This window comes from Sturnus vulgaris, chromosome 2 (assembly GCF_052056855.1).
Source record: "Sturnus vulgaris isolate bStuVul1 chromosome 2, bStuVul1.hap1, whole genome shotgun sequence".
Classification (NCBI taxonomy): Eukaryota; Metazoa; Chordata; class Aves; order Passeriformes; family Sturnidae; genus Sturnus; species Sturnus vulgaris.
In genome coordinates this window covers 3,950,028-3,977,557 of record NC_142244.1, presented here as the reverse complement: position 1 = coordinate 3,977,557, position 27,530 = coordinate 3,950,028, and the positions used below count along the sequence as shown (strand labels likewise).

Here is a 27,530-nt window from a genome sequence, read left to right as displayed (position 1 = left end):
GTGCAATCTTGAAACTTGCTACTGACCCTCTTCAGCTGCTGCTGTAACTGTTCCCTCATGGACTCAGGGCAATTATCAAGCTGCGTCTTCTGCTCGGAGTAAAGCTCCTGAAGCCTCTCTAGTTTTTCCCTCTCAGCATCAAGTTTTAATTTTTCCTGAAGCATGAACCAGAAAATAAAGACAATTACCTTCAAACCGAAGCAGTTGTTAGTGATTATGACAGCGTGTGGCAAAACCTTCCTGAACAGTTGAAGCACACAGGTCAGAGACAGAAACCTCGTTAGTTGAAATGCAATGGTGGGATGCAAAAGGATCAAAACAAAATATTCATCATTTTAGTGGGGCGATTAATTCTCTCCCTCATCACTCAGCTTTGGATCTGTACCTGGATGATGCTGCTAAAGCCACCCACCCAAACACTTGTCTCACCTAATGTAAAAAAAAAATAAAAATAAGGGAACTGTAGCCATGTTAGTGAGGTAACTAATGAAGCTGAGAGAGAAAGAGTGGCTTTTAGAAAGCAAAGTGGATGGAAAATGACTGCAGTTTGGCAGTGAGGGAGAAATGGACCTTCCCAAGAGAATGAATTTCAAGCCTGTGTGGCTCTGTACAGGTAAGTACATTTAGCAAGCAGTGAAAAGCCAGAATGAGACAGAGCATTATAAAGAAATAACTCTGGGGCAGGCAATCCTGTTGCAGCAGAAACATCAAGTGATCCAGCAAATTTGCTTCAGGATGATATAGGAACTGTAACCTGTTTGTGGGGATCACTGGGGACAGTTCCCCTGATCTTCTTAACTAGTTCAGCTTTCCTTTTGTTCCACTCAAGCAACAGTACTCAGCACACTCCTTCTTCTCACCCCCCCAAAGCCTTTGGCCTTTTAATCTTTGTAATCAAATACTACATGATTTCCTGTGCAACACTGCTCCAAAGACTGGCTGTACATCATTTAAAGCTTGCCTCTAGACTGTTATTTATCTGTGGACCAAAGTTTGGGAACCAATAAATCAGAGCACAGAGCGTTTTTCCAATGTCTTTCTACACTGGCCGACATGGCAGATGCATTTTCTACAATTCAGCAATTAATAACTGGGAAAAAAAAATTTGCCTGATATGCCAGGCATAAATAATCCAGTAAGTCCCTGAAGCCAGGCTCTCTGCTATATTCTAGTATCACACCTGTATAGCTCTCCTTTCCTACTTCTTGTTCTGTGGTAATGCATTTCCTTCCAGATGGTCTCTAGCTCTCCTTAATACTCAAAAATTAGCAGTATTCTGATTACTCCAAGAACAGCTGAATTCTGTCACAGCATCTACTCATTCCCACTCTTTCCAATCCCAGCTATTATTTAATTTTGAGATCAAATGTGTGGTGCAGCAGGTGCTGTATGATTGGACATTGCATCCCCTTTGCCACAGAGAAGGAATGTCTTTCAGCATACAGTACATGCCATTTCAAACTGTGGGAAAACTTCCTCTTTGCTGTGCCTCACAAGTTTCTCAAACTCTTATGCATGGCAGAGGAATAGCAATGAACATGTATTAGCTGCCTGCTTTCTTTATTATTTTATCTCTAAATCTGAGTGGGATCAGGCGTTGGGATTCAGTTTTCCCACTATCTAAAAACAACAGGAAGAATTTTTATTCGAGTCCAATGTCAACCAGAGTCCCAGCTCCATTATGTTCATTTGCACGTGCAGCTTCTCAGCTCATACAATCAGATGAACAATATGCTGAACACAAATACATTTTATTAAGCTTGTGAAAATGAGCAACCGAACCAGCATATTCTATGACCTAAACTTCTTGTACTTAACTCTGTCTTAACAACAGCAGCAGCAGGGATCAGGAATACAGAGGATTTAGCACGAGGGAGCTGCACAATAAGGGAGAAGCATGCAGCTCCTGCGAGGTCACCTCCAGAACACTGTCCCCAAGGAGCCCCATTTCCTGAATCAGCCCGACTTCCAACATGGAAGGAAAACTGTGAATAAACTGGTGGTTCCCCTCCTCACAAACCCTGCTGCCCATTTAACATTCAGCCCACGGTCTGCCACCTTGTTTCACACTTGCCTTTTCTGCCCACCTAGCCATCCAAAGCAGCAAGGACTTCTCTGACCTTAGCTGCAGTGCCTCTGAAGCTATAAACAGCTCTCTAAATGTCTACACACTGCTACAAGCAAGCTCATTCATCAACCAGCAAGTCAAACCTCGAGTGTGAGGAGACATCATCAGCCAGGATAAAACTCCCTGAGAATCCTGCCGGAGATACTGTTACACGCCTCAAGAAATTAGAAATGTATTCCTTTGAGATTGAAAGTGATACTCATCTGGTCTATTTATAGCATAGGAAGTGCTAACATCCCACCAAACTGGCTCCCTCCAAAATGTGCAGTCTTAACAGGAAATATCACTTTCAGCAATGAGAGGCATTACATGTTTTGCAGCTGTGGGGTTAAGTTTGCTGACGTCTCAGGCTGTGCATTGGTGAAGTCCATTTAATTCACAAAAAGTAATTTGAATGAGAATGAGAAAAGAGATGCGAATGAGGAATTTTTCATACAGGGTTTTCTATGAGTGAATCAAGGCAAGTTCTTCTAGAAGGGGGAAAGGTTCATGACTTTGCAAGCCAAGTGCAAGGTCTGTGGCTGGCTCCACATCTGTTTGCTGCAGAGCAGCCGGCGGCACGGCTGGGAACAGAACCCAAGCTCCTGCTGCTCATCCTCATTTAACCACAGGGGCTGGGACTTGGTTCATACTTCTCTGCAGACAGCCCCAGCACAGACACCAGAGGCACATCAGCTGCAGTCTGGCTGAATTCTTAACATCCTGTTTCCAGAGAAAACAAGTGCAACATCTGGTCTTTGCCTACTGCCCAACTTGGCCTCTGCATACATGCTATGAACAAATTTGGGGTCAGCCCAAATACAAAGGAGGACTGATTTGGGGCTTGATGATGCAGGGGCAATGCTTGGGTCAGTTCTGGAGGACTTCTGGCAATTGTGAAGGATAGCAGTAGAAAGAATTGATGTATGACACTGTCTCCAAAGGCAGAGATGGGATGTCAGCAGAGAACACACGGTATGAACATTGACCATAAGTGATCAACACGGGCCAGAAAAAGAAATCCATCTTTAGATCTGGTAGAATTGATTTCAGGGCAAAGAAAGAGCAAAAAACCAAAGACTTATATACAACACATCTCATAGATGATCATGCCAGAGAGGAGAGGAAAGGATAGGATCAAAGGCAATCATAGGCAGTACAGCAATGGGAACAACAGGAAGAAGGAGAAACAAATTGCTTCAGTGTTGTCTCCAGTGGTTAAAGATGGCCTATGCCTGATCAATACTGCTACTTCAAGCCTTAGTGCTTTTCCACACCCTTTCTGCAGAGAACTGCTACTTGTCAATTTGTCTTTCACCCCAGTCTGCTATTGCAGGCAGGTTGGCTGGCTAAAATTGTAGAGCAACATGTGGCTGCATGGACATGTGTCCTCTGACCCAACCTTCCTGCATAAACTCATAGGAACTCTGAATAAATTAAATTGGATGAAATAAAGAAAACTTATTGAAAACCCAGCTAAAAACCGGACAAAAAACCCCTCAACAAGTAAGAACCCTGTAATTTTACCAGCTCACTGTAAAATGAATTGTAGGGCTAGGTGATTTGGGTTCACTCATCTATGTTCCAAATCTCCCTGCCCCCTAAATAACATAAAAAACCCCCAAAACAAACAACAAGTCCCTCTCCAAAACCCAAGGTCTGTGTTAGGTATGTTTTAGAGAGAAATTGTGAATAAGTCTACAAGGCAAATGAAAGAAAAAAACCCCAAGAAGCTGAATGATTCACTTCTAATACTTTCCATGATCCAGTCTGAAGTACTCCAGGATCTTCTTCAGTCCAACTCACCTATAAGTCATCATGTTTTAAGGTAGCAACAACTCACAATCCACACTAAACTTCAGACATGTACACTCAGTCCCTTTCATTATGGAACCAGCTAATCTTATAAGTCTCACAGCTTTCTGAGAAATGTAACTGCATACAACTGACCAGAAAACCCCACTGAAATAAAAAGAGTCTCCTGTGCAAACTGTACATGCTCCTTTTCTGTACTTTCTGACTACTCTTTCTCGCATTCCTCAATCTCTTTAAGGACAGATGCATTGAACTTGTCACAATTGAATTCTTTGTCACTAAATCCCTGTCACTTTCATGACAAAAGCTCTTAAGAGGAGAAAATAAAAAGTATGCCAAGCATATGAAAAGAAGCATGGCGAGATAGAAGGTTGTTCATAACAGTTCTTTTCCCTGTATGAGTGGTAACTAATTTATTATATAACAGTTTGTATTCAGTGATGGCATCTATACAAGAGATTTTATTTCAGATGCATGCATCAATCTACTGTTAAAAAGCATTTTAAATCAGAGTAAGCGATCCCTCTGCTTCAAGTAAAGAAATCCCAATAGGTGAACACATTAACCTGCTATTAAGACAATTGAAGTTTTTTGGAATTTCTAAGCTCATTCTCTGACCATTGCAATGTGTTGTCCTAGTGAACAGATGCAAGGGGGCAAAAGAAAGTCTTGATTCTAAAGTGCTGTTCCTTCACGAGTGTAAATAAGGAAATCATCATCCAAACCACAAGAAAAAAACATTCAAGTCAGAAAATTAAAATTCTTATAGTCTTCAACATCTAGATGACAGTAAGAGGATTCCCATGAGGAGTGTAACCCATTCTGATATTTCTCTCATGAATGTTTTAAAAGAAAGCTTGTGAATTCAGGTTTTTCTCCCTGAGTCTTTGTAATCATCTTTGTGGTCATTAGTGTTCTCTCTACAGGACATCCTTATGTGGATATATCCAGCAATACAAGTATTCCTCTAAATATTTAATCTTGTGTGTTGTGTCTTAAGGAGGTAGATAATGTTAGACATGGTAGCTCATCCTTTTAAAATACTTGCTTACATCTTGTATCTTGGAATCTGACCAGTAAATATTTAAGAGGTTATGCTACAAGACATAATTTTTTCAGATTCATCAGGATAAAATCCAGCTGCAGGAATTTTGCATCCAGAAGAGAAAGGACTGAGGAGAGAGGCAACCAGGATATTTAATTTTCATTGCTGGTGGGTCACCAGACAGCTGCTTTTTCCTTGACTCTATTCTTGCAATTCTTTGTAGTACTAATTCAGCAAAGAGGTTGAGCTTGAAATATTTTGGCATGTTTGGGATTTTCTCTTAATGACTGAAAAAATATTTCCACAAAAGCATGTGGACCAAATTAAATATATTCCAAAATAGATGAGTTATCCCCTGCCAGCTGTTCCCATTTTCTGCTCTTGAAGAGTGACAGGAAACCTGGGTTGATAAAGGAGTTCCAGAGTACAAATTTCTCCATGACATAAGGCAAAGGTCCTCCAGAAGAAAAGGAATAATCTTCCTCTCTTTTTAAAGAGTCTCAGCTTTTGCATAAATACTTGTTTCGAAACAGTCTCCCAAAACTCCCTTTTAGTTGTGGTTACCTCCCAGAGCACATCTGCAGAATTTACTACTAATTTTCAGTTATTCTTGTTTATTCATGCTTACTGATCTATTTTTTCTTTCCCTGGCTATCTGTTATTTTCAACATCACGATTTACTTGGAGACATGGGGTTTGGGGAATCATTAACCATCTTCACATAGGCAAGCTTTAAAATGGCACAGATTATGGAGGCCCTGTGCAAAAACAAAGTACATTGCAGAGCTGGATGGCATCCAATGGGGCAAATACAATTTTCTCCAGTTTCCTTATAGACAAACATCAAACCTCATCTGAGTCTCATGAGCGAAGGTTCATTGGAAGGAAATCATAAATGTGAACAGCACCCTGGAGCTGAGGTGCTGTTCCACTGGGAACACCAGCATCATTATTGTACACTGACAGTACTGCCATGGAAACTACAGGCAGCTAGGCCCTGGTGACAGGGAGAAGGGAAAAGGGAAAAGCTTCACCTGCTTGCTCGTTTTGGCTACTGCCCAGCCCAGCTCTCTCTAGAGCAGGCTGTGCTCAGTAGTTGTTTCAGGATCCATAACTAAGCTTTCCCAGAGAGCTTCAAGCCGTATCTGTCAAATTGTGTTAATAAGGGCTTAAGGAAGGGCTTAAGCTAAAGATGGACTTTTCTCCATATCCTAGCATGGTTTCCAGCATAGCTGAAAGCACAGAGCATGTGAACCAGCTCTGGAAGTAGCTACCCCAGTCAGGACAACAGTCCAGACAGCACCTGTAGCTGGCAGAGAGGCCAGGTACCACATCAGAACTATGCCAAGTCCTGCAGGGGTGCTGAAAGGCTCTGTCATTTTTGAAATGGCAATCACCCATAGTTCTGATCTGCAGAACCCGAGTAAACCAACACGAGTTGCTTCGCTCCTTACAAGGTGTGCGGTGGCATAATCACAAAGGCAAGGGAAATGCTTTCAACTCACCTGAGGGTGTGCACCACACCATCTTCCCCACTGGCTCACTTGTTCTCTCCCCTCATTAGTCCTGCCTCATGATCTAAGAGGGGTGAGCATGGGACTCGGATGAGAGCAGCATGCAGCTCCACATGGAATGTACAAACCCACTCACAAAATGCATCCCTGGTTTATAACAAGGGGCTGGGACACAGAACCATTGCACCACAGCAAAGAGCACAGCCCAAACCTGAACTCACTCCTGTCTTCTGACTTCCAGTATGTTTTCCAGTCATTCTTTTGCCTTGCAAGGACTAAAAATTGTGGCTTTAACACTCTTAAAAAGGTGGCAAAACTTTTCCTCACCTAAATGAAATGTGCACAGGGCATTTAAAAAAATAGTAATTTAAAAAACCCCAAATAGTCAGGTAGAAGGTAGTACAAGAGCTTCTACCTACAGTCCATTTCAAGTCCATAACATGGCCCAAAAAATAGATTGCAATTTGTTATCTCTCTTTTTAAGAATTTCACAGGTTTTTTAAACAGGTGCACAAGTAAGGATGAGACTCAAGCAGGCAGAAGTTTCCTGTCAAACAGGTGCCAAGATCAGTGGCAAATTCCATGAGATGCTCAAGTTGCTCCAGAGACAAGTGCCATCATATACAGCACTAATGCCTCTCCATCGTTTCACAAGTGAAATTAATTCTCCCTCTCACCTCCAACCAACACCTTGTGGGGTATTCAGATATCACTCCCCTACCCTGCAGAAATATAATTGCTGTTTGAGATATGGGACCCCAACAGCTTCTTGCCTTGAAGGCCCACCAAAACCAAGACCCCAGGTATCAGTAAGGGTGAAATATTCAGGCAACCAATAAAAACTGTGACCAACCAGTGGACACTGGGACACTTGTTTTTAGCAAGACACAACACAAAAAGTACCATTAGCAGAGTGGTAACTCCTGGTCCAAACCCAGGCCTTAATTCTGTCCTAAGTTTCAAATTATTTCAGCAAATTGTTTCTATCTATTTCAATTATTTCTATCACTTCAACCTGAGCCTCCTTTCTATGGGTGGGGGTTGATCCTGCATTACTACAGAGCCAAGATGTTGACTGTCTTGCATCAGATCTGCACAGCTGAATTTCAACATAGACACAATAATCAAGCTTTAAAAAATACTACTGTTTCAAGCCAGCCAGAACTTTTATTTGTTGACAGGATCAGTGCCATCTGTTTTGCTGGCTGACACTACATTCCCCAAAACACTTCAGCTGTCACTTTAGATTTTACTGCCTTTGTAGAAGCCTGTCTCCCATTTCTATTTTCAACTTTCACTTTTATGCAACTCTTTCAGACATACTCCAAAACAAAAAACAAAAAACCAAAAACAAAACAACCCCCCCCAAAATCAAAGATAATTTCAGTATTAACTGAGCCATGGCTTGACGTTTAGAGCACACACTCACAGCTGGGTTTGTTTGTTTGTTCAAAACAAAGAGGAACACAAAAGAAAATACAACTAAAATTTTGCAGCTGATCTGACTAGTGCCATGCTTCATACAGAAAAAAACGTCTTGAGTGAACTTGCCTTTTAAACAAAAAGTGCTTTTTATAGGCTGCTTTCCATGTTTCCTTTCAACTGAAAATTTAAACTAGACCTGTCATTTGAATTTTCTGACTGCTACCTACACACTAACAAGCGGCTGCAAGGAAATTTAAATTTCCTCCAGACTTCACAGTAACTTCCATTAGTTTAACTGAACTTTCAGGCTACTGGAAAGCCAATACAAAAGACAAAAGATCTCTCGAATTTCTGAAAATGTTATTTATTACCACTTACCAACCAAAACTTCCAGAAGCATCCTTTTGAAGGGGATCTGGTTGCACACCCTATCTGCTGATACCCACGATAAACTCATCTTTCTGCTAAAAAGCAAATATGAAACCTGTCCCATAGGCAACTTAAAATGTGACCACAGGCAACACTGAGAGCTGAGGGATCAGTGAGGGGTACCCAAGCCTAAGGAGAAGTGCAGACAGGGAAGTCCAGGGAGGCTCAAACTCGAACTGGATGTGCACTGTCTGCCCACAGAGTGGAGATGTGGGAGCACCATTCTCCTTTTCAGGCACAGGCTTGATAAGGACAGCCACAAAACAGCAGCCAGGCTCCTGACAGGGCAGGCAGAAATCGAAAACAGAAAGCTCAGAATAAAACAATGCAAGCTGTAAGGTGTGAATTAAATGGGAACTGTGAAAGTGCTAAAAACATGCAGCTTTTCTAAGCAAAAAATGCAAAGACTGCCAGATATTTCTGGAAAGCTTAAGGGAAGAGAAGAGACCAGCTAGAGCATTTCCACAAGTGACAGTTCTAAATTATGAGGTAGAGGATGAAATTTAAAAAGGAAACAACACTGGCTGAAATCCCTGGAAAAACTTCCTGACCTTGAGGTATTATTGGCCATGGCACATCCCCTGTGGAGAAGGGCACTGCATGCCTGGAGGGGCCAGCAAAAAACTCACTGGAGGGAACCAGCACTCCCTGCCTTGAGGGGTGCAACTTCATCTTGCAGGCCCTTTCCATTTCTGCACTTAAAATCTTCTCATACTGCCATCTTATTTTGGAAATATATGCCTATCTATTTCTTGTGTAGTTGAGAGCAATTAAGTATGTGACTGTATATCAAAATTAATTGATTTCTGAGACTTAATTACAGAGGGAATATTCTACAGTGCTTAAATTGTCAGTCAGCAAACAAAGCAAAACAGTGAAATTACCTTAAAATTACATACTAGATGATGTCTGATATATTCTATATGACATTAGATAAAAACTGCATCCTTTTTCATTATGCTCCTCTGCTGAGAAAATAACTTATTTTTTTCCCCCCAAATTATATAATGAAGGGTACTGGAACAGTTCAGTTAATACTGTTCTTTTAAACAACAGAAAACCTAAGTAACAAGCCCTATATGGAGTTTTTATTAATCAAAGTATCTTCACAGTAGGTCAGGTCTTTTTACTTTAGCTTACTATATTTTGCTTGTCAATCATACCTTGGAAAACAATACTGTTAAAGGCAAATTATGATGAAACAATTATTTTTTTCTTCCATATTTATCAAGCAAATTTACTTACAGGCAGTATTTCATCAAATAAGCTCCATTAATATTAACCATATAAATATATTTTGAAAATCAAGGGGAATAGAGCACATAGCAGGCTACAATAACTGAATTACCTTTGTCTTTTCACCAATAACATTTCTCTCCAGTTCAGCTATTTTTCTGTTTAGATGATCCAATATTTCCTTCTCTTTCAGCAGCTCTGTTGTTTCAGATTTCTGTTCCCCATCCAAAAGGGCACATTCCATATCCAACTAGGAACACAAAACATCTTTCAGAGGCAGTCCAGACTCAGAAGAAATCTTGATACACATTATTTTCTGGGGGGAGGGGAATGAGTTGGTTCACAAGAGAGAAATATTTTTTAAAAAGGGGAGGGGGGAAAAAATAACTCCATAGGTTTTTTTTGTCACAAAAGTTAAAAAGAGGTCACAAATTTGAGAAAAAGCAAAACTGCAACATAGAACACTGCAAAATAAAGTCCAAACCAACTTTAGCTTGAAGATTCTTTTTTCCAAAACTTTTTGTTTTCTAACTCTTCTCTGTGCTTCCTCCTGTTATGATACTGTCTCTGTGCCCAGGCTCTGTAGGAAACCCTTCTGGAACAGCTGTTTCTTTCCTGTTGCTGATAATTGGAGCAGGCACAGCCCAAATGCCTGGCCAGCTTAGTTTGCAACTGTGAGATTCCAGAAGCCAAGAGGGTGCCAGCATACCCTTGCCACTGTGAGGCCAAGGAGGATTGAAAGGAAGTTGTCTCACTTCCTTTCTCTTTATACAGTCACAGGAGATGCCACCATAAAACTCCCAAGTGACACAAGGTATTTGGATCAACTGAGTGACCATTAAACAAGCAAGATTGTTCCAATTCCACTTCAGAGTGTAATGGTTACAGCTGGGAAAGGCTAATCCAAGCATCATAAGCATCCCCCAGCTGGAGAAAAATACCCTTCATAACAGGAGACTGCCAGGTTTGTCATTCTGGTGAAAAAGCACAGAAATATGAAGGCTATGCACATCCACAAGTGCCCTCATGTTGTATTTGCTGAACCCATCAGACCTGTGCTATGTAGACACATGTAACAGACAGGACATTGAAAACCAAAACTGTAGTTTCATACCTCTCTTGAGGATTCATCCATCTGGTCATTTAAATCTTTGATCTTCTGCTCAAGTTCTTCCAAGTTATTCAGTATTACTATGCGTTCCTCCTCCAGTCGATCAAGCTCCTGCCTTCTCTGCTCTTCACTGGTGCATTCTGATATCTGCAGTTGCACATCACAAGAGGTTCATCAGAAAAAGAGGCAAACACTGTTTTTCCTCCCTCCTTTCATATGGTTTTCATTTTAGACAAGTATGGCACTGTTGGTTTTGAACCCTTGCATATTTCCTATCTACTGTATTGCTATTTCTATATTTAGGAGGTGTGCAAGAGAAACAAACATGATACTTTACTTCCAGGCATTGGAAGTAAATACTAAACAGTAAATACTATTCATTCTAAAGGAATTACTAAAACTTAACCTTTGAGAGTACTTTACATGCTGTGCTATTTAGGTTGTAAAAATCCCATTTTTCCCTTATAAAAATAACACAGATAGATGAAGAAGCTTTTTATGTAAATTTCAGCTGTTCGTTTAATAGAGACCAGGAGGTAGGACAGGACATTTTTGTAACCAGCCACTAAGATTGGCTGCTTCTGTAAAGTAAGGACAAAAGTTGGTTCCATCTCCCCAGGTAGCACTGAGGAAGTAGCACCCTTAATGCTTCTCTTTTCACTGCCATTTCCTTACTAGATACCTGTGTTAAGAATTAAACAAGATGATGAAGAAAATTCCTGTGATCTTACAGCATCCAACACTAGATCAAACAGCACTGAGTTTGACATGCATTCTTCACATTCACCTGACCCCAGGGGTTTGCAATCCACTTCCTCTGGGAAGGCTGCTGGCTCATTATGCCCAAGCAGGATTAGAGGTGAGCTGAGTGCAGGGCTTTGCAGGCACCTCTGGGCCACACAGCCTTGCTCAAGAGAGGCTCAGGTCAGCTACTGAATGGCTACTCTGAGAGCAGGCATTTTATCCTGAACAAATCTGAGCTGAGTATTTTAAAACAAGCTGCACTTCACTGAGGCAGTTGCTTGCTATTGCTGCTTTTCTCAGGGCTTAGCAGAACTCCCTTTACAAGGAATGAATGAATGGTATTCCTTGATTTAGCAATAGTAATCCTAGCAGCAAAGCCTCTTTTTGTCTGCTCTCCTGTTTGGATAATGCTGACTTAACATCTTTGATTTCAACTTCCTAATAAGGATTTAAAATAGGATCCCTGACTTGCATGAAGAAAGCAACAAATGAGGAAGAAATGGAAGACCACAGCAGCTTGGAAGTGAAATGTGTTACCATCTTTTCAACGTGGAAAGACCAAGTCAAGCCATAATAAATAGCATGTTTCTGTTCAACACAATCTCACACCAGAAGACTCAGCAGACAGATTTCCAAAGAGATCACCCTTTGGAAGTGAAAACGTGTTTCTATCACACCCCTCTCTTCTTCTACACACACACACACTATTGACTCTCAAGTTGTGAGTGTATCAGGGTTGTTAAATACAATTCACCTGAGACATATAGCCATGCTGAAGATCATACAGTGTGTAAATAACAGCAAATGGAAGAGACTAAGTATTTGAAGGTGTGAACTTGTTAAACAGAAACCTCTTTTTATGGCTTTGCTTGTTTGTATTTTGCTCCTGATTCCAGCTCTTGAATCCAGTTATGTACCACACTGCCTGTCACTGGGATTTGCTACACTGCTGCTCTGGCACAGCCTGGAGGAGGCTGCTGCTGCCCTAGCAAGGAAATGGTTAGGGATGCTGTCAGCTCCTTTATTAAAGAACAACTTGCTTTTGGTAATGGAACAGCAGTGAGAAGCACACAGGAAAGGAGGTGCAGCTTATTTTTGAAGGCAGCACTTGGGTTGGAGGGGCAGGAGGCTTGCTGCCACGGCATCATCCCCAAGAGACAACAGCTGATCTGGTAAGTACCTCAAGCCCAACCCTAGGAAAGGAGACAGGACAGTAAATTCAGCTCAGGCAACTCCTCTTCACCTCCCATGTGAGTGTGAGAAAACATACTCCTCTTACAAGAGCCTCAGGGAGAAAACAGGAGAGCATCCCTTCCCTCCTACACCTCGGCAGGATGCTAAGCAGGGTTTTGGTTTATTTAAGTAGCTATAATTGTTCAAGCAAATCCTTCTCCCTTGGAAGATCTTGAAGATCTATCTTCATGAACAGTACATCCCACTAAAAAAAACAACTTCCAGAACCATTAGCTTCCACAAGATATGGAATAAACATTTGCTGGCTGCTACATTTTGCTGGCTGTATTTTCTACATTTGATGGCTTATAAAGCTGTATGAGTTCTGAGATTAACTCTCATACCTAAGCCAGCCTAATGGTGGCCCCTACCAGGACAGCCAACTCCTAGAGGAGGACTTCAAGCCTGGATTACACAGTCTCCTCCTACAGAACATTACCTTTGGTGTGATGCTCAGGTAGGATGACTCAGTGGCATCCTTCAGGAAGCTGGGAGCAGCAAAAGGAGGAGGCTTGGTGCTTTCACTGAAGTGCTCATCAGCCCTGAGCCCCCGTGAGGGCAGGAAAGCAGCAGTGCCACGGCTGTGGCTGCTCAGCTCCGAGAAATCCGAGTCGCTCGCCGATGATTTCAAGTGGCCTCTGAACCTCGTCTCCAGATTCATCTGGGACTCTTCAAACACCGAATCCTCATCAGAGAGCTGGAGCTTTTCGAGCTCTTTGTTGATTTTTTGAACGTCAGCAACTGTAGTGGCTGCAGCAGGGTCGCTGTCAGATTTGGAGTATTCTGCACACAGATTGAGGATTGTCTCAAGCCGCTGCCGTTCCTAGTTCAGAAAATGATAGAGTAAGATGAAGTTACAAAGAAGTTTGCTGGGCTTTTTTGGTTTGTTTGGGTTGTTCGTTGCTTTGGGTTTGGTTTTTTTCATTTTAGAGTGAAGGATTGAAGTCCATGTGAAATCCGTCTACCACTCAGAGATAATAAACTGTAATAGATAAATTACAGTGCAAGATGAAAAATCAAAATTAATGTGAAAGAAGATTTTAAGAATACTAACGTTTTCTACATTGGAAAGATAAGTAAGAGTTAGGACATCTAATTTAACTAGCTATTCATTTCTGTGAAATGAATGTACTTTTAAATTTTTTTATTGAAGTTTTTGTGTCCACACCCCATTTGTATGTACACATGTCCAGTGATCTCACTACGTAAATCACTAATTCCACTTCACACTTACGCTATATTCCTACCAAGCTGCAAAATATTGCACAGATTTTCCATGAACTCACCTATTCCTGACTTTTTTAGATTTTCCATTTCGTTAACTGTGATTTCTCCTTTTGAGAAAATTAATCCACATTTTGAAAAACAGTTTTAGAAGCATTAACAGAAAAAAAGAGGCATCACATCTAAAATACAACATCTGTCAAATGCACAGAAGTGAAGGAAATATTTTTTTACAGTTTACTCAAATTCTCTATGGATTTATAGAACATTTTAAACTTGAGATTCAGAGTAGCTGTGCCATTTGACTTGATATGCTTGAAGTTGTGGTAAACATTTAATTTCTGAAGGATTTCTAGATCTTTATGATACCTTTTATCAACTGTTAGCAAGATATATTTGCTTTATTTTACTGTACGCACAGCTTCTGGTAACTTCTATTCAGATGGATTTTTTTAATACCTTTTCATTTTTAAGAGATAAAGCATTTATGTAATTTCATGTTACTTTTGTTAAAGAGAAAAAAAATAAACAAAAAGTTGCTTACCATAAGTCTATGGAAAATTTTGCTGGAAAAAAGACCACTGTGAGAGTTCCATACCTGGCATTAATATCTGCACTAATGATCTAGGAAATCCTTCTACAGTAGCATTTAAAAAGAAGACCAAAAAACCAATGGCCTCAACCTCCCTCCCCAGGAACCCCTAGAGACATATTTGCTTTCCCAGCTCCACCTGGCACTACCTTCACCTGGCAAAGAGGATTTTCCACAGCAGCTACTTCTGCCAGCCCCTGCATTTCCTATGCCCAACAGCAAGTGATAACAAAGATCAAGCAAAACAGGGCAGGCAATGCACTGCCTCAGCTTTCCCTGCAGCAAGGAATGAAAATGAAGCATGGAATGAAAATTTAACACTGGTTACAGGCACCCAGAGTTTCATATGGCTGCTGAGAGATTACCTGGCTGTAAGCATCACACGTGCACATCACCTGCATACTAAAACCTCTGAGCTGGAGAACCTGTCTGAACCCACCCCTTCCCAAGCACTACCCAAACAAGAGAGTGCTGTGAGAGCAATTTTGCCTTTGGGTGGTTTATTCCCAGGTTCCCACTGCAGCTTCCCTCGGAATCCTCCTGGTACGAGATGAGCCGCTGAAATAACGGAGCAAACTTCTATTTTCCACGAAATACATCCAGCAGATTCTCACACATCCTCCAACCCCAAACAGTCGACATAATTATAACTCCCCAAAGCCTTGTTCCCTCCAGGCAACCACTGGCAGACCCTAAGCTCTGCCCTTACCCTTCCAACGCTGCTAACTCCCCTTCACTAAGTGTTTTGGCCAGGCAACCCAATTCCTACAGCCCTGTGCAAGGGCTGGCTGGGACAGCTGGTAATTATGCAGCTCTCCCTGCTGTGACAGCATCTGGCCTGTCCTAATGGGAAACATGGACATCAGGACACGAGGTCCCTCCCCTCCTGCAACAACAGGCTGTATTGGGTTACCCCAGCCAAGCTTCCATCCCTTGGGACACGGCAAATTTCAAAGCAGGGCACTGCTCATTCCAGCCTAAGTGCTCAGGTGAGGGGCTCTGGCTGCAAACCAGCCCTTTGCTGAGCAGTCAGGAAAAAAAATTATTCTTTTTTTCCCCCCCCATCAAGTCTCAATTGCTCAGAAAAAGCTTAAAAATTGCAGGAAAACCAGTCTTCAAAAAATTCCTGATGAGCTTTCAGACACATTACAGAAATACTGATATTTCTCACTTCTATTTTGACATGAGCTGAGAGGCTTATGGACAGGAAGCTCACTGGTTATTTTATACACTCTATTCTCATCATTTCATCTCAGCCAGCTCATTCCAGCTCCAGCACACCTGCATGTAACTGCTTCCAGAATTAATTTCTCAGTGAAGAAGCAAGCTGGGAAAGCACCCTTGCAATGAAAAACACAGAACGAGTGGAAAATCCAGTCAATAATTTTGCACGAGATACAACACAAGTTATTTGTGACACTGAATACAGCAGAGGAAAAAAAAAAAAGGTATGTCAAAAGCAGGAAATGGCTCTGGTGGGAAGGGGGGATGTTGAATCAAGCCTTGTAAGCTGGTCAGTGTGTTTCTCCATAAAATGTTCTTTCTAACAGATCTCTGTTTATTTTCTGTAATTCTTTTCCCCACTACAAAAAGAGGTAACAGGTCTTGTGCAGCTTCTGCCTGAGCAGCTTCACTACTCCTGGCTTTGAGAAAGCAACACATCACCCATGGCTGGCTGCAAATTTAAGGAAGGACAAGGGTGGGATAAGGAGATAATAACCTCTATTGCTATTGTTTATCAGTGACATTTAGAGACATCCCAGGTACACTGCAAAAAAATCCCAAAATAGCAGAGATTAATATCCCACTTTTTTAAACAGCAACTATGTGGTGATTCCTAGATTTGTTCATCTGCTACACATCACATTTATGAATTTCACAAATGTGTAGAAGTGCTGCTATATCTGGATACCAAGGCAAGCCTTGGTTAATCAGCTGTGGTAAACAGGAAGCTTTTCAGGTAAGTGCCATTAGGAACTGGCTAACCTCAAATTTCATTAAAAATACATATGCAGTCTATCCCTTGTGACAAAGACTAACATGAATTAGGGCTATTCCATGCAGCCAGGTTCCCTTTGCCTGAAGAAGCTGTTGCACTTTTCAGCTGCCAAAGAACAGTGTTTTCCTGCTATTGCTCAGACAGACAAACCACCACCTTCTCAGTAAAAGCTGGGAATAGCAGCTAGTCAAAAAGGATGGTGGGGAAAGAGGCAGACAGACTGGGGAAGGGCTGCAGAAAACCCCCAAACTTTCTTTCTTACAAGTACATTCATGGATGAGAGGCTGGAGAAAGCTTTCTCTTTCTTTCTTACATTTCTTAGGAACTTATTTCAGCAATAAACTTGAACTGGGACTGAGAAGAGTTTGCCAAGTGTTTTTCCCTTCCCTCCAGTTTGCACCAGTTTCTCACTCCAGACTTGTTTGTTTTCTCATTGCCAGTCCTTGTTTTGCTATAGTCAGTGCTCAAGCTCCAGAGTTACCAGCAGCAGCACCTGTATTTCATGCCCCTCTCCCAGAGGCAGATGTGACAGCAGAGACACCTGCACAGAGAAGCAGTGGAGAGGCACAGGTCACAGCAGAGGAGCAGCTGTGCCTGGTCCTTTCCTCCCCAGAGCAGGCACAGGAGAAAAGGACTGGTAAGAGCAGGAGAGAGCAGTGGCACAGAGCACAGACAGCCTGCAGGGAGGAGCTGAGCAGATGACTTTCCAAGAATCAGCTCCCGTACCTGAGGCATGTGTCCTGCTCCTGAGGGAATGCCACTGGCTGCCAAAATAACACCATTGTTCAGCCCCTTTCTCCCTATAGTACCTATGCAGATGCTCCTTTTTGAACCACACTGAGGGCAGGAGCCTGAAGACCAGAGTTACAGAGCAGTACTTAAGTTCTGTAAATGAGAACAGGTCTCCTGTAATTGATTTCTTCCTGGACCGCAGTGTTAATTTTCATAATATATACAGCTGCAAAAATTAAGCGCATGTAATCCAGATTTTGGCTTATTAAAGACCCCACAGAAATGTTTTACAACACAATTGAAACTGAATGCTCCTGGAAAGTTATGGAGTCATCAATATTAGTTATATTCTGCAGGGGGTTTTATCCAATTATACAGCACTTGTTCAATTACAAAACTAAATGATGTTAAGTAGCCATTCTGTAGCACTATAGAGACCGTCAAATACTAGTAGAGGGAAAAATTACTTTGAAGCTAGCCTTTGTCTACTTGGCTGAGGCTCCTTTAAGAGCTAATCACTAGCAGTTTTACATACAGCTTGGGTACTTTATGCTTAAAGGGTCTATAGAAAGACACAGTGCCAATACAGATTTACAAAACATGCATATGAGGTTTCACACAAACCATAAGAAGATTTACATAAACTCTAGTTCCATTTCATTTTTCCTTTGCATAAGCACATCTTACTAAATTGCAAGGCATCAATACAAACCAGGCACTGGGATATTCTGTATTATTCCCTACTTCTGAATAAACTAATGAAATTCAGTGCTCTTCTGACTGTGACAAAGTGGACTACGGAATAAGACCCTTGAATTTTATTACTGCTCATTCAGTCACTGATAAATTGAAACCTCTCCCAGTAGAAATCCTGCATCTCGTAGAAATTCATTAACAATGTTAATGTACGTTCACAAATCCCTACAGACAGCTGGGCAACAGGAGGCACCACAAACCTAGTGCACATCTAATTTTAAGGTACCTACCACCATCTAGAGGAAATACACTGAACTGCCCAAAAACCAGCAACTGAAAACTTTAGTGCTATTTAAACAAGCAGCTATCATAGAAAACAGATGGCCCTTAATATCTACCCAACTATGTTGCCTGTGCAGTTCCACTCCCAACCACCCCCTCGGCTGAAGAAAAAGAGCCCCTTTTAGTTCCAGCACCTATCATAATTGGGCTCTCATCTCAGATAGGAAAATAAAAGAATGAGATTTCCTCTTTAAATAATAATTAAAAAAAAAAAAAGCTAGCTGAACCACATTGAACATTATTAGATCCCAGCAGCAACTTTCTCCCTTGTTTATAAGGCTCCTGGGCTAGTGTCAGCAATAGCTGCTCCAGCTTCTCCTTGTGTGCAGCTGGCATGAGCAGCCCATGCCGGGCTGTGGTGTCCGGTCAGCTGGGCTGCAGAGGAAGCAGAAGCAGGTCGTGACCCAGCTCCTGTGCCAGGAGCAGCCCTGTGCTGCCCCACCTGCTCCCACAGCCCCCAGCACCAGCCCCCATCCCAGAGGGATGGCAGGAGTGACAAGGCCAGCTCCCCCTGCTCTTCAAGCCACACAGGAAAAGTCTGGCAAAGCAGAAGTGGCATCAGTCTTCAGGTAATTTATGTGAACCCAGCCACAGACAGCAGATCTAAAGAAATAGATATGGAAAAACTCCAAATCCTACACAAGTACATATGTATCTTTTGTATTTGGTGGAACAAATTGACACTTGGACTTTTAAATAATTAAAGAAAAAAACAACTTGCATATTTTCACTATTTCTACTTCTTTTTTTTTTAAAAATCTCCGGTTATTTTGTAAGGCAATGACAGCAGATCATTTATTTTCGTATGCAGGCTGCAGCAGCAACTCTAAACACAAACTTCCAGAGAAGCCTCTGACACTCAAAAGCAAACTAAACACAAGTAAAACTCATTGAATAATTTATATGGAAAAGAAAAAGTAAACAAGTGAAAGTAAACAGAAGAGTTCAAGGGCAGATACTAGGTCAGATTGCAATGAGTGCATGGATTTTACTACCAAAAAAAATCCGGAAGTATCAGCTATCAAATGTAACATTTTCAAGCCACTCTGTGCCAGCAGAATAGCTACAGGGGCAGTGCTGGTGCAAAGAAAGACACTCTCCACTTCTTATCTGGGCCACAGAGAAGTCTAGTCCTCTAAAAAAGGGTGTTAGTTTTCTGATGGACTTATTTGAGTATTCCTACACTGCTCTTCTCCCTAGCGTGCTACAAAAACCCAGTTTGGAAAATCCTGACACTTGTGCACAGTGAGACTTCATTTCCCCTGCCATTTACCTACCAGCTACTCAGCCTGTGCATTTACACACCACTGAAAGCTCAGAGCACACAGTTTTGGTATCCATGAGTGCTTCTTCAGTTGGGGTTTTTTGTTCACACCTTCCCCAACCCCACAAAAAAGAGTGACCTGAGCAGAAATGGATCCTTTGCCCATGTCAGCACACAAAGGCAAACAAAATTGTTCTTTGGAAGATCTGGCTGGATATATCGAGACCCTGTTTGAACAGATCCTTGACTATCCTTTGGACAGGGATCCACACAGAACGACAAAATAAAATAACACCAGAACAGGAAAGGCTCTAACATACAAAGAACCGATGTGTGGACTTTTTAATATATATCTTTCTACTTCTCAGAAATCTAGAAACTTGCTTATGGCATTTTTCAGACTCAAACCACTGGAAGGAGGCACTATCCTAATATTTCACTCTTCTACCAGACAGCTCTAGCAAATGGAGAATGGAGCAGGTATGAAGCAGTATGTTGAGTATAAAGATGAACTCAAGCAAGAGGAAAATTCTTCACATTCAAATTACATGCAATATACAAAACATAATCTTGTTTTCAAAAGCTTTGGAAAAACAGTAAGCAAATTCTCTTCCTGAAGAATTGGGAGTTGAAGGAAGTGTAGTTGAGCAAGAGGAAATATTGAGGGATGGGAATGTAGCCGTTTCATCCAAATATAAAATCAGAATGATTATCAGCATCACTGAATTGAAACAACCCAGTATCTTTCGTAACTCACTACAAATAATAATTAAAACAGCAAAAAAAGAAAGGCTGTTCTCTTTGAAATACAAATACGTTGCTTTTATGACTGATTATCTCAGGTTTTACAGCATGACTGCCTGCAAAACCTTCTGATAAGAAGCAAAGAAGCAATCACCACTGCACACACAACACACCAGGACCACGGAGAAGATTACTGAAAGGAGCAGAGGAATGGCAAGACAAAGACAGCAAGAAGAGGGAGAAACAAGATTTCTTCTTATGTTTCCCAAAACCTTTGTCCTAAGCCACCCAGCCATTTCACTCACAGCTGGTCCTTTTGCCTTGGGGAGCCCAGTCCCTGCTCCCAAGAGGCTGCAGCTTCAAGGGGTGCCAGCAGAGTTTTTGGGGAGCAAAACAGGGCAGGGGTGGACCTGCCCTGACACTCATGGAGTGGGGAGGGGGCAGTGCCTGCCCCCCTCTCACACCTCAGCCTCGACTCTACAGCCTTTGAGCAGGCAAAGACTTTTTCACATCTTGCAAACAGCAATGTGCATCTTTTAAACTACAGAGATCAGTGAATGGGGGGAAAGGCAGACTCTCCTGTCTGTGAAACAGGCTCCTCACCAACCTGCATCAAGGGCACAGAGATGGGGAGAGGGGAGACTTCTCACTGGGTTACAATTCTTTATCCTGAGCCTGCTCGCTCATTCAGTTCAGGATGGGAACTGTGGCACCAGGTCATTGCTCGTGGTTGTTGACAGGCATTCCATTCTCCCACATTCCCACTACCCCTGCATCCATCCTCCCCAAGGCTCTTCATCCCAACCTGCCCAGAAAGTGAATTTTCCTGCAGGCTTGCTGCCTGTATGCAAACTAGACAGCTTTAAGAATATCCTATTGCCACTTTAGTCAAATTCATAATATGTGCATTAAAGCACACAAATGTAAAGTTAACATCTCAAATTTAAGACTTGGGAATACCAGCTGGCCCACCTAATGACCTCTGTTTCTGTGTGGATGATAAAATATGAATGCATGTTAATACGGTCAGAGAGTCCCAAAGCTACTTTGAAAACCCTTTGGAAGAACTGTTAGGTGTTCTTCCAGAGACAGCTGCAATACAAAACTGTTTCAAAAATCTCTGTGGGTGCTGAAGACTTTTTTTACTTTTCCTACCCACGAGCTGTTTCAGTAATACATAAATTACATTTTACTACCTAGATAATCCCAAGCTGAGGCAGCATGCATTGCTTTACACTGACTGAGACAAAGAATGAAACTGTCTCCCTCTGCTACTCTCCATCCTGGGAGGGGGAGAAGCAAGAGGCCTCTATTTTAATGAATGTGCTCAGAAGGAAAAAATGAAAACTAATCAGAAGAAACTTTAGCCCACACCAATGTATACCTGACTGCAGCACACAAGGCTGAGCAGTTTACAGCAGAATGTCTTTTTCTTTGCCCACTTATCACAAAACAGTGCCATCATCTAAACCAAAAAGTCCTGCAGGATCCCTGCAGTGTAATTTGTGGGTTTTATGTATGCAGACATTTTAATACAGCCTGCAGGATAACTGAGCACAATTTACATGGGTTCCAACATTTTTTCAGGGTGGCTTAATGGACTGTGATAATAAACAAGGTATCTGGAGCAGGCTGCATTTGAATTTCAAAACAGATCAGCTTATTATTCTTTGCTGTACCTTCCTGATGGCTAGACCGGGATGGGTGTTTCACCAATGCTAAATATCACAGGTATTTACAAATAATCACACTAAGAGGAAGAGAACAAATTACCAGGCGTTCCATCTCCTGCTCCCGAAGCCTCTCTTCCCTCTGCCTCCTGTGATAGTCCATGAGATCTTCCCTCCCTGAAATGGAGCTGATGCTGTTCTTCCGCTCTCGCATGGATGTTTGCAGAGAATTTGGCGTCTGCCTGTAACTTTCCAGATCTGGATCATCAAGTTCCATGGAACTGGTGGAAAGGTTTCTTCGGACAGAGAACGACCTGTCAAAGTCCACTGGGGAGAAAGAACTACTGGGACTTGTTCCTGAGAGTCCAAGTCTATCAAAATCATCAGGGAGATATGGGGAAGAAGGTGCTAAAAGCATTTTTTTAGCAACACGAGGGCTTGCAGGAACACTAAGAGTTGAACTGACATAGGGATTACTCCCAGAGACAGAGTTTGCATGTGGTGAAACCCCTGAGCTGCAAGAAGAAAAATTCAGGTAATTATCAGCATCGAAAGCATTCTGAGGTAGATCTTTTTCTCCAAGTTTTTTCCTTTTACTATTACCCAGAGAGCTTCTGGGGGGCAAACTTAATGGCACCAGCTGGTTTTCTGTTGATTTATAAAGTCTGGGTAGGGAACGACTGTACATTCCCATATGACTTAGAGATCCACCAGAGTATTTCCTAGGCCGTGAACCCAGGGTTTCCATCATCCCATCCTTGTACTTCACTGGCTTTATGTGAAGGGCCAGACTGTTTTCAGCAGTCATTCTCCTGCCTTGCTTTGGGCTAGAAGGCATGCTGGCTGCCCCTGAACTGCTGCCAGGTGAAAGCACCAGCTCGTTCCCCGAGCTTCCATTCCACATAGTCAGAAGAGAGCCTGAGATCTTCTTTGACTCCAGCATTCCTGGGAAGTAGATGTTGTCATAAGATTTATTTCTCTGACTGTACTTTGAGTAGTGAAACTTATCCATGTGTCCAAGGGATTTTTCATTTTCTCTGCTGGCATGAATGTCAAAATCCGTCCTTCCTGAACTATACCCGCTGAGGGATGGAGACATGCCTGATATGGAACCCAAATGCTTTACAGAGATGCTTTTATCTGGAAGATATGGGCTTTCACAGGGGAACTGCTTGCCTCCTTGTATTTTGTTAATAGAGTGTGCATTTTTAACACTGGTAGAAGGATTGGGTTTAATTGGCATAGGTTGTGAAAGGGTTAAATAAGAGCCAGCATAGTCCCCATTTGTTTTAAATTTAAGAGTTGATGAATATTTCTTCGTGTTGAGGTTTTCCATAATATCCTGGAGACCATTTTCAAGGGAATTCGCCACAGAACCCTTTCCCAAACTAGCATTTTGTAATTCCATCTGTTTTTGTGAGTGGCTATAGTCTGCCATAATCTTACTGGAATCTGTAAAGAAGACAAAACAAGAAAAATAATTTAGCAAGTAAGAAGTCTCTTGCACGTGCATGCCTGCAAAATAACGTGAACACTTTTTGCAATAATTACTGTGCTTGTAGTAAATGTGTCTCAGATCATAATTTTCCCATCTGTTTCTGCAAAAGATGGGAGACTGAAAAAGAAGAGGTAGAGGCAGAAAACCATACTAAAATCAGCAACACAACTGGAAAGAGGCTAGACCCTTTCTTTGCTATCCTATCCATTGCAGGAGCCTGTGGCCTCTCGAGATACCCATGAAGTAAGGAAGAATTATTGTCCTGATGTTTTACAGCTGAGGAACCGAGGCACAGGGAAAATATGCAACACAGACAGCAGAGTAAAGAACCCAACTCAGGTCTCCCAAGGCCAAAGACATCGGATACTGCTCTGGACCATCTCCTCCTTTAATCAGCTGCTAGTGGATCTGAGCCCCGACACACTAGGGAGCTCAATTTAAAGCTCAGTAGGAGTTTGTCATCTTTCTGCTTACTTTGTGGATAGTCCTGCAAAGCTTAGTGGTAAAGTACAAAACCAAGGCATATTTTTCAAGGTGTTTCAGCTCACTGCTCTAAAAATGCAAGGCTATAACTGCATCAGCAAAGAGCACTTTGGTTAAAAGATAACCTTAAGGAAGCAGAATGCTAGGTTGCACGACTTCATTCAAAACAACAAAAACCCATGACTTAAAAATACTGCTGGGGGAAGGTTACAGATCCTTATGCTTTTTCAGAAATCTACTCGGGAAGAGAGCACAGACCAAAAAAGCCTTTGCTGTGGTGGATGTCACTGTTCTACAATGTATGAAGCTCTAGCATACAGTTCTGAGCTCCACTTTGCCAAAAGCAAAGAAAGGAATTCAGCTTCTGACAGTGCCAGTTACTGCAGAACATAAACAGGACCCCCAGCAGGCTTACACTTACACCTCAGCTGATGTAGAAATGACACCATTAACATTCACAGCAGCTCCTGGGATGTGCTAGTCTACACTTTGAACTAATAAAGCACTCCTGAGAGTAAGCTACTGCAGTGCCAGCAAATGGTGTTTCTGAAAATAAGGGTCAAACCTGGAATTTACTCTTGGCTCAGTCACATTTCACCTGCGACTTCAGCATCCTCATGAGAAACTGAGCTTCAGCTTGTCTCAGTGGGCAAATCTAATGTGTAAAGTGCCCTTAACATCCTCAGGGGTAATACTTTGGTCCAAGTACTGCTCCAGGCAATTCTATGAACCAAGAGACAGAATTTGGGATTCCTGTCCATCACCAGAGCTCACATGACCTGGTTTCACTGAGAATCACTAGGTTCAGATCTTATGGAAGGTGGCAATCCATTCTTCACAGGGCTCCTGGATTTTGGGACCTTCCTTGCTGATAAGGCACAATGCCATGGAATTCACCACTGCCCAGGGCATCAGCAATCCTCTGCTGCAACCCAGGCATGCAACAACAGGCTCTCCTCAGTTATTAAGGAAAAAAGCCATGAGTTTGAGAACAAAGGTAACCATCATTACTAATGGAATTGACAGGCAGAAAATAAAAGGTGCCAGCATTAGGGGACACACACAAAAATCGAAGTAAAATACAACACCTTCTTGACTATAGTGGATCAAGTTAAGCAGCTGTTAATTACAAACTCTGACAGTGGCCAAAAGCATGAACTTGCACCTTCAAAACTAAACCTCAAGTCAACCACTACACAGAATTTAATATTTTTATGCTGGCTGTAATTATGTGATTTATATTATATTTATAATTTTAACACACTTATTATGATGATACAACTATCTAAGTTGCCTTTGAACCAGCGAGTTCACAGAGTTCTCCATCACATCATCACCACTTTGAGCAGTGAAACTGCAGCTTCTCATATTGTGATATTTTACTTGACATTTTTTAGCTATATTCATAAATTTTGATAACAGCAATGATGAAGTCCAAATGAACAAAAGAATAAATGTGACCCAGATTCAAAAGAACTCTTGTCAGGACAAGAAAACATCATCTGGGTAAATCAAGCATTCATCATATTAGTGGTGTTTTAAGGAAGGAGAATAAGATGTAGAAGTTATTTCAGATCCCAGATGTAAAGCACAATGCATATGCCTTTTATACTTAACCTTTCACTGTGGAACTGACCCTAATTTCCATCTCAGTCTCCCTTTCTCCTCCCCTCTTCCAAATCTCTCTTAAAACTGAAATCTAATTTCATATGAAAATTGTACTGTCCAAACCTTAACTAACACAGCTAAGTTCAAATATTTTTGCATAAATTTCACTGGCTCCTCTATAAATAGCTTGGCAGACATATTAATGGGACATTAATAATTGTTCATTACTCCCTTGCAACAGCAGTAGGGCACATTTAATCCTTCAAAGACTGGGTGCATTTGCCAAAAAACAAGTTAGCTCATGGAAACTTTCATGCCTGTTCACCACAGCAGTGAAGGGTTCATTGTACTTGAAATCCAAGCAAGTACAGTAAGAAAAGGTCATGATACCTTCACGTAACCATTCCAGTTCAGCTTTTGTCTAGTGTCCCATGTGCCAGTTCTTCTGTGTTTCTGCTTCCAGCATCACACTCATACAGTTAAATCTCAACTGGACGACAGCACACTTTTAAATAAACCATAGCTGCTTCCCACCAACCAGATCCTGTTTGTTTTGTTTATTTTTAGGGTAACGTTTGAGTAGAAACTGCATGCAGCTGTAGAGACTGAGGATGGGAGCTTCAGCTCGTGATGTGCCCTGAACCCATCCTGCATCCAGGTCAGACCCAGCTTTCATGCTCAGCACAAGGGTCCTCTGTCTAGCAAAGTATTTGCTGCCTGGAGCTACAGAAGGAAATTCTTCCTTTTTTTATTTTTATTTTATTTTCCCTCCCTCATTCCTTTTCCTGAGTTGTTTAGCTGGGGGTCACTGATATCTATTCCAGACAGGCACTGAAGTGATGGGGGAGGGTTGGCTGTCTGCAGCATATCCAGCTGTGGCCTTGTTCTGCCTGGTAAATGGAGTTAGACATGGAATAAGAACAGAGCACTGATCTTATCCACATGTCAGGAGAATTAAAGGGCCAAAGTCAATTAAAAATTCTGAAAGATCTCAGTGCATTACAAACAAACTTCATTTTAATTGATTACCTGATCCAACATTCTGGAAGGAGGAGAGGTTACTTCTGTTTGGTATCATATTTCTCTTCTACGGGATGGTTAAAATGACACTAATTTGAGTGAACCAGATAAATTTTGACCTGCAAATAAAGCAAAAAAAAAGGAAAAAAAAATAGTATTGTGTTAAGAGTATCTTGGGAACATTTTTCGAGTGCATAATCTAGAACTTTTTTTATGGTAAAATTTCCAGAGACAATTCAAAGAGAAATATGTTAAAAGATATTTGGAAAGAACACTCCATGTTTAATATGGTGACTGTGGAAAAAAAAAAGTGCCAAACCTGTGTGCGGCTGGTTTATCTGTTTAAAAGTACATATCATTAGTTTTGATAACAAGCCGTTATCTATGATCCCGACTCTGTACAGGCTGTTACTACTCAGCTCCTGAGTTGTGTCTGTAATCCTGTGGCTTCCTTAAGAAGTCACTAACAAGGCTGCACTTTGCTGCTGAAGACTTTATTTGGAAAGCCCATAGCCCAAGTTCAGCCCACGCAACACCAGCATCCTGCAATCGTGAATAAACCTATACAAAACCAGGTATGTGATCCAAAACAAAGAAAATGTTTTGGCATGCAATGACTTCTGAGTTTCCAAAGAAGCCAGACTAGGAATGCAAAGGGAATCTTGAAAGTTCATTTAAGATCAAATTAGAAACTGATATGGCTACAAGAGAGACTTGGTTTAAAAGAAATGCCAAAATTGAATCCCAGCCACTAAAAACTAAAATTAAATCTAAATGTAAATAGAAGACCTCTAGTGAGTTGCTCTATTAAAAGATTTATTTTTTATACACATCTGTTTTTAAAAGGTTGAGAAAAAAAATTAAATTGCATCAAGTGACAAAATTAATGGCGACCATCTGTAGGTCCTCTGGGCTTAGCTCTGGACAAGCAAATAGAAATGTGTCAGAAAAACAAGTGAAGAATGGAGACAGATGTCTGGGGCTGTCTAGAGACAAGCC

General features: G+C 41.6%; 1 protein-coding gene across 7 annotated transcripts in view; it reads right to left on the bottom strand.

Moving 5' to 3' along the window:
• PHLDB2 (pleckstrin homology like domain family B member 2) overlaps window positions 1–27,530 on the bottom strand; it is a 65,816-nt gene that overhangs the window by 28,838 nt on the left and 9,448 nt on the right. For 5 of the 7 annotated variants that reach the window (XM_088156886.1, XM_088156868.1, XM_088156908.1 and 2 more), the window contains exons 2-7: window positions 26,541–26,650; window positions 22,026–23,374; window positions 13,099–13,482; window positions 10,686–10,829; window positions 9,684–9,821; window positions 27–155 (exon numbers count right to left, since the gene is read on the bottom strand). In XM_088156886.1, the coding sequence (XP_088013012.1) occupies window positions 27–155; window positions 9,684–9,821; window positions 10,686–10,829; window positions 13,099–13,482; window positions 22,026–23,374; window positions 26,541–26,589 (2,193 nt within the window). In that variant the 5' untranslated portion in view covers window positions 26,590–26,650. The remainder of the gene's footprint in view (window positions 1–26; window positions 156–9,683; window positions 9,822–10,685; window positions 10,830–13,098; window positions 13,483–22,025; window positions 23,375–26,540; window positions 26,651–27,530) is intronic. The other 2 variants (XM_088156897.1, XM_088156919.1) reach the window with 1 other exon arrangement.